The sequence below is a fragment of the Scomber japonicus genome, chromosome 12, assembly GCF_027409825.1.
Source record: "Scomber japonicus isolate fScoJap1 chromosome 12, fScoJap1.pri, whole genome shotgun sequence".
NCBI lineage: Eukaryota > Metazoa > Chordata > Actinopteri > Scombriformes > Scombridae > Scomber > Scomber japonicus.
The window spans coordinates 5,955,693-5,967,874 of record NC_070589.1 but is presented as its reverse complement, the minus strand read 5'-3'; the positions used below and the strand labels follow the sequence as shown (position 1 = coordinate 5,967,874).

The following is a 12,182-nucleotide window of genomic DNA, read 5'->3' as shown; positions in this document are numbered from 1 at the left end:
CTCACTAATGTTAACGTTAGCTTCACACACTGAGAGGATTGGCTACTTTTAGCGCAAAATCTCATTCGAGCTTCAAGATGAGAAACGTACAAAATTTACACGGTGTGCTCAAAAGTTTAACCTGAAGATTGTGACTGCTATACACTGGTGCCAGTTGTTAAACTTGACAACAAACTAAAAGCTAGCTGCAAGCTATCTGTCTAAAAGTACTGGGACTCACCACTATGTGGGCAGTTTTCAATAGAAGAAAAAAAACAGTTTAATCTCTTTTCTCATGTAGTAAAATGATAGAGTGGTGTTTCTTTTTTATTAATACTACAGACTCTAGCATAAAGAGAGCATATTAGCCAAGCAATGGCTAAGAGTGTCAATTTGTAGTTCAGTCAACTCCTGGAATTAATGTTACTTAGCTACGTCTGACCAAATCTGAAAAAATTACCATCGACCAGTAATTATTTAACCTGTCAAAGCTTGTCGAGACATTCTTAAAAATGTATTCTATAGTCTGATTAACATTTCTTAATCTGGACTGTTACAATAAATTCTGTGCATACCACAACTCATGGTCCATGAATGACCTACTCTTTAGTGGTACAAACACAATGATTTTGGCACATTTCTCTCATTACAAAGGCAAACGATTGGAACGTAAACCCCAAATTTAAATGTCCTATAAATATAATTTTATATCCATATCAAAATATTGACTTCATTACACAATATAGGGATTTTTCTAGCCTGTTTTGTACAAACATTGACTGTGGGACCCAGATTCACTAAGCTTCTAAGTTGCTAACATTTAAAACCCAGCCTGTGCACTGACTTATTACCAACTGCCAGTGTAAATTCCTTCCTCTTTGAGAACTTCCTGTTGTCAAACCATTTAAAAAGTGGAATTTTTTTGTTCAAAGTTAATATCTCAGTAGCAATTTAAATTTAAATTGGGAAAACTAATCAACAGTAAAGAAGAAGACAGGTCTGATTTCTTCCTGTCAGAGACATAATTCATGTATAGGGCTGGAGTTAGCAGGAATGGGAGGCATGTCATTTCTTCAGCAGACTAAATATCCTTCTGAATTTTCCTCTAGAAGCTATAACAAGTTCTTGATATTCTGAAGAATATTTCACATATAGATTAGATATGTTTGTAGGTAATAAACCATTAGTGACGATGAGGGAGGTGTAATTACACCTGTTGTGAGTTGTTTATTTGCATACTAGGTATACTGAATAAATGTCTGGTCCATTAAATAATTTGTGGTGCTGCTTTGTGAAAATAGAAACTACTACAGTATTCTTTGCAGTGTATACATCTAATATAATGATGTGGCTCGTACCCTCTACAGCTTTTATACCAATTCACATTCACATCAGCTACTGCCTGCTCTCTCTATACGTCCTGCTATAATTAACAATAATGACAGCAACAATACCTAAACGCACAGAACGTACTGAATCAGATCACTGGTTACCATATGAATGGGCAGAGAAACCTTCTTGTATCAGTTTGATCAAACAAACCAATCAGGGTACTTGCTTTAGTCTGAACACACTGGCACATGTAAATGAGCTGCTTAGCAATTAAAAAGCATCTGTCCCATTCAACTATATACTGTACTGTTATACCAGCCTGTGTAACTCAATATAATAAATACATCCTCTCCATTCACTCTTTGTGCATTCCATTAAAACCATCCCAACTTATTGTTTTGGATAGCTCTATTCTAGTTAATATCTGATCATCTCTAGCAACATCATCACTTAATTATTCATCATGGCCCATATAGTACAAATGCAATAAGCAAAGACACATCTGACCAGAACTGGAAGCTTACATAGATTATATAGATATGTACACAGGAATAGCTATAAAGAACCACTGTATTCAGATTATTTTTACACTACCATCAAGCTGAAGTAATTGTGCTTACAGTACTTCCTCAAATAAAAGACACAAGTAAAACAAACCAAAAAACGTAAATTAATCAATCCATAAATAGTAGTTGCCTGGGTGTAACTCCAGGTCTATGAGTACAGGTGTGGCCCTCTTGCAGAGGAGATATATTTTAAATATGAGGATAAAAGTGCAGCAGCAACACTATATGTGAATGAGTAACCAGGGTAACTATGGTAACTTGGCTAAACCAGTGAGCATACATCCATGGGCATGCTACCTACAAGCTATGGCCAAAACATTCTGGGTGGAACTCAAGTGCTTGAATTATTGTTGTGCATGTTGGAGTAAGTTCTTTACAGAATATTTAACAGAGTAAACAGAAGCAGATCAGTAAACAAGGGGGCTTCATACTAACATATGAGCAAATATACTTATCAAACTGGGGGAATTAGAAATAAAGGCCTCTCTCTTATATAGGCCTACTTCTAATAAAGGCCTGGTACCCACTGCAGTTGAGGTAAATAGAGGCCCTGGACACTATTTGAGGAAGTACGGTACTTAATTTCTACACAATCCAAACACGAATATCTTTGTGTTCCCAGGCAGGTTTTCATCAAAATTCTGACTGCTGACAGTCATTACATACAGCTCTGTACTTACACAGTATATCTATGTGACTAGCCCACAGCCACATGACTTTTCTTTTGATGGCACTTGGGCACTACATTAAACAAAGAATGTAAACACTGGGCTAAGAAAAGTAGAAATAATGTCTGTAATATTGTCCTAATAGTTTCTTGTGTTAATTAGTAAAATAATACATTTAAAAAGGTACAAATTTCATTTTTCCCCCTCTACCATCCTCTAAGTAGAAATGTCAGAATGTTTTATACTTTATACTTTTGTTTTATACTTTATGAATTCAATCCCACATGCAAAATACTGACGCCGTTTTGTGTGGAATATTACACAAAGACAAACAGTGTATTGGGGCTACAGTTAGGGGAAAAAAGTAATCTTATGAAAAAATTGTAATATCCGAATAAAGAAAAAGTAATGATTTAACAACACTTAAGTCATGATTGCACATGAAACAGTTGTAATATTACAAGATAAATACATATGTTTACAAAAATATTAAAATACTATGGGATAAAGTCATACATTAATTCAAGTTGTAATTTTATGAGAAAGTCATAAAATTATGAAAATAAAGTAACCACATGGACGGTTAGCAATGGTAAAACATGCATATGTAATCTAATCTACCCAGTCTTATCAATAAATATGTAAGTTTGCTGTTTCACAAATAAAAACAACCTTTTGGACTGTATATCCACCTTAAAATGATGACTTTATTCTTGTAATGTTATTACTTATTGTAATTGTATTGTATTGTAAATATATTATTTTACTGTTATAATGTTATGACCATATTATTAAAATCAAGACATTATTCTTGTTATGTTCTGTTATTTTAATCTATTATTATTATCTTGTAATGTTACATTTTATTATAAAATTGTAACATTATTCCTGCAATCTTACTACTTTTTCTTGTACAGCTCGTTATGACATATTGTACAATTATAACTTTATGTTGTTAATGTATTGTTTCTTCTTCTATGCTTTTTTTCTTGTAATGTTTTAAAATTGTAATTTAAAAAAATAAAATTACTTTAGCAAGAAAGTCATAACAAGGATAAGATTGTTTTTTGAGAATTGTATGATTTTATTCTTGTAATATTTTACTTACTTGTCAAGACTTCATTATCGTAACATGTTTTTCCCCTTAAAGATTAAAACTTTCTTCTGTAATGGTAAAGTTAAAACTATTCGTGTATTATAATATGATCCTTTTCACAACAAAATTATCTCAGAACATTGTGACTTTTTTCTCAAAATATTACAACTTGTCTTTTTCCCCAGCAGTGGCCATAGCACCTTGGCCAAATTACACCCACAATGTTGGGACACATGGTAAAATGAATGTATTTGTAAAACACAATGGTTAACTAACATCAGTCTTTTGAGTATGAGTATGGTTTGTGTGGTGTTTTTTTTGGATGATTCACATGCTGCATGTGTCAGTGTACAGTACGGCTACTACACAGTAAGGATAATTCATTTACTGCACACCATTAAAACACAGCATGTAAAAAACAAAGCGCTTGTTTTACTATATTTAAACACAATGTATGCCCCATGATATTGTTGTCATTCAACACAAACACAATACCACCATGAACAAAGTGATACTGTTATTGCCCAAAAGGGACCCCTTGTAACCCAAACACCAGACACTATTAAGACCATGGGTTTCATTTCCACTCTGGCCACCCATGCTTAAATGTACAAATACAGCACAGTTATGGGCTTTAAATGCAAATCCCCATCTAATGGCATGTGGTTACACTGTAACATTTATATATTCATACGTGACCTGTGTTTGACAACAGGATGAAAGCAGATAATATATGTAGAAATATTAGTGATAGAAATGTTCCCATTCCCCGCTGACCTAGCAGTCAGAGGAGAAAAGGGGGCAAAGTCATTCGGCTGAATTCATCCTTGATGGCTGGGAGCTATGGGACAGACTAAGGAGGCTGGGGTTTTTCCTTAACAGCAAGTCAAATGGTCAACAGTTTATTAAGCCCGTTATCTTTGTGCCTGTGAAGCAAGTGCACTCAATTTGTTTGATTTACAAAAATTCAACTGTCATATCTGACAAGATAAAAAAAAAAGAAGAAGTAGACGAAAGGTTTAATCAAACTCACCCCTTAAGATGGACCCTGACTATTGTCCATCCTGATAGGCCAGTTGGAGACTGGGGCAGGGATAGTGTGTCCATACTCTCTATGGCTTGTGACCCAAAGTAGATCATGGACCTATTGCTTATAGGTTTTAATAAGCCCACAGCGTCTCTCCAAGCAAGACACATTAATTCCATTTGGTACTAAACCAACTGGGAGGTTGATGGGACACAAGTTGCCATATAGTATGCCCTAATTGACCAGGTGAGAGGTTGTAGATAGGGCTAAACAGCCCTATTGACTAACCCTGGGTGGTCAGGACAGATTTAACTGAATTTCCTTTAATTTTGGCCGAAACAGAAGTTCTGTATGTTGGCCCAAAAAGCAAATCTCCACTGGTAGTATACACTGGTTAGTCCGGGCAAATCTTCATTACAGGTATAGATGGATGAATTTAACACTGAGTGTGTCATTCTTTATAGGCCAAGCCAAGAGTTGGAGGTGGAGTGTGAGTCAGGATAGGGCGGGGTAAGGTAGGGGGAGGAGTTGGGCTTGGACGGCCATACATCCCCTGCATCTGCCTGTTGGGGTGATTGGGGTGCATGGGGTTTTCTTGAAAACTTCGAAGGTTCTCGTGGAAACGGTTGCTGCTCTCATTGTCGAGGCGGTTACTGTCATCACAGAGATGGTGGTTGTTGTGGAGGTCGGGGGTGGGCCCTCGATCGGGGATGTGGACAATGTTGCTGCCGCTCTTCCTTCTTAGGGTGGACTCACGGCTGGACGAGGCAACCGACTGACAGTCTGAGCCACCGTCGCTGCTGGCAGCTGTCCCTTCCACCGGGGTGACCCTGATGGTAGTGATGGCCTGAGGGTGGGGGTGGAACGGAGGAGCAAAGATGGGGGTGGGAGTATACGGCATAGTGGAATTGGTAGAGTTGGGGTTGAAGTTAGTGTGAACATTGTTAAAGTTGGGGTTGTTGGGGTTGTAGTTTGGGTTGTTGGGATTAAAGTTGGGGTTAAAGTTGGGGTTGAAATTGGGGTTGAAATTGGGGTTGTTGGGGTTGAAGTTGGGGTGCTGGTAGTTGCTGGGGTTATTGGGATGCAATGGATGTAAAGGATGTACAACATGTGGATGGTTGCTGTATACACCTCCTCCACCACCTTCCCCTCCACATTCACTCTCTGTCTCGGTCCCTGTCACGCTCCTCCGTCCGTCCAGTGACCCTCCATCCCTCAGTGAATCACAGCTGTCTGTATGTCTGTTCAGGTCATTGAGGTTGAAAGCTGACTGTCGGAGTGACGGTCGTTGATCTGGTGGTTTCCATCGCCAAGAGCCACTTCCGTCAGTGCTTGGAGGTTTCACCACTGGTTTGTTTCCTCTTGACTCTGGGTGGGCTTCAACACGGACTATACTACCTGATCTTTCCAAACCTCCCCCTAAAAGAACACAAGGAATGAGTGACTCAATAGTATGGACTTGTAGCAAAAATCATCATGGTGAAACACACGGATAAACCCAGCATACACTACCTGCCCAGCAACAGTAGACAACAGCTACCAACTATCTGGTCAACATTTCAAACTAAAAAGACATTTTTTCCCCAGGAAACAAGAAGGAGTTCAAAGGAGAGTGAATATTGGACTTACATACATCAGGTGGGACTCCAAATGAATGCTAATATTGCTTTGTGCCTGCTGGGTGTGTAAATAGGCAACTGTTAACACATTTGCCTGATCATCATAATGTGATAATATGTCAATGTTCACAGCATGTTGCTCTGACTCAAAGTGGTAAAAGAATCAGTACATGGACTGGTATCTGAAAAAACACCTCTGTCTTCACACTGGTGTAAGTGCACTGAAGAGCTAAGAAGAGTCTAGTCTATGATACACTGGGCCACACTCCTTGCCATCATTCAAGGTGTCCAAACTCCAGAGCTAAAGTAGTTGCTTTCTTCTGCTTCCAGTCTTTGTGTAAAGCTTAAGTACAGTAAATACCTGCCACTGTGCTGGGAGCACAGAGTTGAAACTGTGATCGATCTGTTGTCTGACTGTCTGAAAATCACTGAATGCTGAGCTGTTCCCTTAATTGGTCACTGACTGGTGTCTTGGCATCTTATTCTGATGCAGTCTGCTTTATATTTAAAAATGTGATCTAATTTTAGATTTTTATTTATTTAGTTATAGTTCATATACAGCTGCTTGTGTTAAGACAACATTAACCATATGAGAACTTTGTTATTTGGGTCAATAACAAATAAGGGTTGGCAAGATGAGAAATTAAAAAATATCTGAAAAACTAGTTTTAAAAGCAGCATCAGGTTTGTTAAAATGTACATTTTGTATTTTTGTTGGTTTTATGTCATTTAAAATGACATTTGCACCATTATTTTAACCAAAAGTAAGCCTGAAGTAAGCCTGCTCCTGAAAATGTCAAATGGTGAAACCACAAAAGAATGGTATATTAAATATTTGATCCACCTACAGTGTATTTAAGTGTACTATACAAATAATTACTTCATTTTAAAACATAAAAATGAAAAGAAATTGTTTTGTTATATTTCTACATTTACATTTTAAAGCATTTTGACAATATAGAGAGGGACATACCCTAAAAACAAGTTATATTAAATTTGTTACAAAACATAGTGTTGTGTTGCAAAAAAGGATTATATTATATTATATTTACACATTTGAGTTCACATTTATTTTCCTGTATATAATCAGAGTTTTATGAAAAAATACTGGTTACACCAATTGACACTGGGTTGCATCACGTCATTCACCAATTTATTAAAGTGAAAGAAAAAAGACATTGAGAATGTATTTTTGTTCAATTTCAAATAGGAAAAATGTTAAATTATACCCTGTCATTGCAAATGAATGAATGCCACACACTATGAAATGTACTCAACCACTAAAATTATTCATATCAAAAGTTTTTACACAGAAACTAACACAAAGGATTTATTCCATCTAACTATATACTATGGCCATACATTTTGATTTCCATCTCACTGGAAGAGCAAACTAGAGGACTGTCTTCTATTTTGTGTCATAAACAATCTATCTTGTGGTGTTTAGCAGTAACATAAAGTACAGGGAAGGGCATTTAAGACTACCAGTCCTCCCTGTGGCTGGCTCACTTGTTTATGGTAACTACACTGATGTCTCAAGGTTAATGTATTAATGTTTGATTGATAATTAAAATTCTACATGAAGTAATCTGTACAAACAAGAGTAGAGATTCATCATACACACCATATATACTTATATAAGACATTAACTGTTTGAGCGGTACAGACCTCCCACTGCTCCGGTAGTGGATGCAGGTGGTGACGGGTCCTGGTCCGTCAGTGCTCGGTACCGGATGGATCCTGTGCAGCTGACAGTGCTGCCACCATCCTCTGACCGAGGAGAGTGGAGCAGGCCCTGCTGTTTGGATAAGGCTATCACCTGGAATATGAGGAAGACGGTAAAATGTGAGCTATTTATACATTCAGTCACTCCAGCATTGATTTGATCTTTTTTTTCTTTAAATAACTATTCAGTTTGATTCAGAAAGTTAATCATCATCACAGTTATTAAATCTGTCATGATTGAGCATAATATCCTAATTTTTGTATAGCACTTAAATGACAAGTTTATTTGCTTGTAAGTATTCAGTTTGTTGCTCTCACCAGACCTGAGTACATACCAGCTATGAACTTCATGGTCTATAGTTGATATGATTTTTGCTATTGACTAATAGACTAAACTCTACTTTATCTGATTTGTTAATTAATCATTGAATTATTTGATCTATAAAATAATGAGAAATTGTTTATTTTGTCCAACTAACAGTCAGAACTACAAAGGTAAATAGAATGGGATTCAATTTAAAGATTGTCAGGAGAAATCAGGAAAACCTCATATTTTTAAGGAGCTGGAACCACCAGACGTTTGTTCTAATTCGTTTTTTCTAAAAATTGTGACAAAGAAATGTGCTAAGAAGGACATTTTAAGGTTGAAAGATAAACTTGTCACTATTCTCTGTTGGACAACTATAGAACAGAGAACCGATGTATTTCCCTGACCGATTTCATCTAACCAGAGCTGTCATCCTGTTCATCAGTTAATCCAGTCAACTAGATAGAGAGATGGAAGCTGGCAGAGTAAAAGAAGGATAAACCTGCATAAGACGAGGTTGTCCTCCAGCACTGAGTGGTCTACAGGGGATGGTGGTCTTCTCCGCCACTCTCAGCCACTTTTCTCTCACTGACCCGCCCCCGTCCATAATGCTGTCTTCTGATTCGCTCTCCTGATCCCTGCAGGTGAGGTTTTCCTCCTCAGGAATGTGAACCAACTGGGAGGATCCGGGTCGGGACTGGATGGACACTCTGGCCCCGCCAGCCAGTCCTGTGCTGCCATTGTGGGTCATGTGGTTATGATTGGCCATAGGAACAGAGCTAGCGGCTAGTTTCATATACTGAGCTGGGATGTGACCCCCAGCACGCAGCTCTGATTCCTGGCCAATGGATAAAGGCAGGTGTATAGCGCGGAGCTCTGCCTCCAGGCCCATAGCAGAAGGTTCAGAGGAGCAGCGCAGTTCCATGTTCCTCTGAGGAGAAGAGGAGGAGGTTGGTCTAATTCCATCCATCACCTGCAGGGACAGCTTCCTGTTGTCATTCTTATTTTTCCATTGGCTGAGGAGCTGCTTGGATCGGGTCGAGTCCATCGAGGTGTGGATGGAGGCGTGACGCCGAGGAATACGGCCCTCCTCCAGGGAGGAGCCTCCATGGGACCTGGAGGAAGAGGCAGGGAAACTGTGTGAGCAACAAGACAGACTGTGCTGCTAACAGTGCATCTACATTTTATTCATCTTGTGTGCACATTCACTCAGTGTTGACCTCAGCCGAGTTAGCAGTGTGTTAACCACAACCTCATTAACTTAAATTAACAACAAACACATTCCCAAATTAACTTATTATTATTATTATGATGAGGAGGAGGATGATGATGATGATGATGATGATGATTATAATTATTATTAACAAATAAACAAATATTACTGTTCTGTTCTCTTGAATAGTTTCATTTAGTTTAATTTAGTTTAGTTTAGTTTAGTTTGGTCATTAAACTCAAATACATATGTATAAATAAACCAAATAATCATATGTCCTTGTTCCTTGTCCTTCATCTTCATTATAAGTACTGACAAGCCAAAATAGAAAAAAAGGTGTCAGCTGAAGCATGTGCATGTTTATAACACTGACCCTTTTTACATTATTCATTCAATAGATTCCAGTGTACATAACAAACACAAAACATTTATAACAATTGGCTATTTATATATAATAATACAGTGAAAATATACATTTATAACCCTATATATATATATTTATATATATATATATATATATATATATATATATATATATATATATATATATATATATATATATATATATACACACACATATTTCCTTAATACACACACATAACATACACACCTTCACAAAGGTGAAATCTTTAGTCAGACATTATGTAGTATGTACATGTATATAGTATATATATGTATGTCCATATCACTTCCATCACACTAGAACTGTCCCAATGATGCACTATTACCTGACTGCATATAACCCAAAAAGATTTAAGTGAGGTTTAATTTATGAAGTTTTATGATATTTAATGTTAATACCTTTCATCTATAGGTCCATCCATGATATCAGATTCACACCTATACTACCTGGGCTTCATGGGTGTCAAAATTACCCTATAACCATGCAAACTGGAGCCCAATTCATTTATTTTCCCTAGAAATTGACAACAAAGTTTTCTAAGATTTGGCATTGCGTTCAGTTTTAATAGAAACTATACTTTATTCCTGGCAATCTTAATCAATTTAAATGTATTCTTGGATTAATATCACTATACAGCCATAATTTGATACGTTGTTTATGTCCTAACTATTGCCTTTGTTTTATTATTGTCTTTTCACACTATAATTGTCCTGTGGTCCATTACAGTGGACATGCTGTAATCATTTCTTTTTTAGTCTAAATTGTAAGATTTTTTTAGTCCTATACAGACAGGAAATCACAAAAAAACAGAAACTGGAAGTCACGTTTTTCCCTTGGTTCCCAGGAGAATATATAGTGCTCTACTTGGTTCCTTACATATAAAGCATGACCATATCTGGAAGTCATTTTTTTCCTCTATGACACACTACCAGACTCCATAGATAAAAGAAAAGAAGCAACAAACACATTTTCATCAACTCCAGCTGCATATCCTTTGTATCTTGTTACTGTTTGTACAGAGCAACTATACTGCTGAACACTTATTATTAGCTCTGTTGTTGTTGCTGTGAAAAGCTGAATTTGTACTGATTTTGCTATTGGCAGCTACAGTATAACACAGTTGGAAATAAAGTGGAATCTGGCGCGTCATGATGAATCAAATCACTTTTTGCCCTGTGCACTGTGTACTGCAGACCTTCACAATTTTGTAATGGAGAAATTTCCCCAGCATGAAAGCATTTCACACTGATGCCCTTGTGTCTGAGCTGGAGAATCGCTATTGGCTAAAAAAAAATGCCTCAAATAAAATGAGCTTGGGGAGTAAATACCTCATTTGCTTCCTTTGTTGTTCTGGACCATTTCAGAGCCATTAAAAAATAATTGAAATGAGGAGCCAAACAGGACCACAGGGACAGTGTAACTACATGACCGGAAGAATCTCAACTGCAATACCACCTCAACAACCTCCATGTGTGTCAGTGTACATACATCATACCAAAACTGAACTGTTCCTCTAAATCATTAGTGACACCTACTTGTGTCCCTCTTTTTTTTAAATCTGGGGCAGTCAGGACTTTGGTGTCGTCTGTGTATCATCCAACTTCTAGTTAATTGAGGAACTTCCATCGTGTTCTACTGAGGCTCGTGTGTCAGTGTTGCTTCAGTGTGCTGCTCTCCAAATACTTTAAATGAGTTGTTTGCTCAGTTACACTCATACAGTCTTTCATGCTTTTTCCTCAGATGAACAAGCAAATTCAGTCACATGCTGAATCACTTTTCATGTTTCATGTTTTTACCACAGACAAAGATGACAGGGAAACAAACTGACTCCTTGCAGTGGTACACAGTATATTCCAATAAATAATTGTCTCCACAGCTGATTAATATGACAGTTTGCTCCAGATGAAACACTGATTATGAATGATCTACTCTGATAAATGGTCTGATCATATAGATGAATTTAAGCTATTCATTATGATATTCCCTCCATGTTACGGTGGTACAGAGGACACACAGCTGTGACAGGACAGTCTGTTCAGATTAATTAAACCTTTCAGTCTCAATGTGTCGCTCTGCTTCAGTCAATGATGGCTGACTCAGCCACTGTGTACTGTGTGGAATATTACTGCTAAATGAAGAGGACAGCTGAAAGGACTCATCATCATCATCATCATCATCATCATCAGTTAGCATTTCTCCCCGCCCATACCCTCAAGTACCAGACCATCCCCTCCTACTCCTTTAGGG

The 12,182-nt window shown here is 37.4% G+C and overlaps 1 protein-coding gene across 1 annotated transcript in view; it reads right to left on the bottom strand.

Moving 5' to 3' along the window:
* Positions 1–5,119: 5,119 nt before the first annotated feature.
* The window catches only part of LOC128369388 (phospholipid phosphatase-related protein type 4-like), a 39,050-nt gene continuing 31,987 nt past the window's right edge, over positions 5,120–12,182 (bottom strand). The window contains exons 9-11 of the mRNA XM_053330421.1: positions 8,822–9,434; positions 7,956–8,106; positions 5,120–6,087 (exon numbers count right to left, since the gene is read on the bottom strand). Of these exons, the coding sequence (XP_053186396.1) occupies positions 5,120–6,087; positions 7,956–8,106; positions 8,822–9,434 (1,732 nt within the window). The remainder of the gene's footprint in view (positions 6,088–7,955; positions 8,107–8,821; positions 9,435–12,182) is intronic.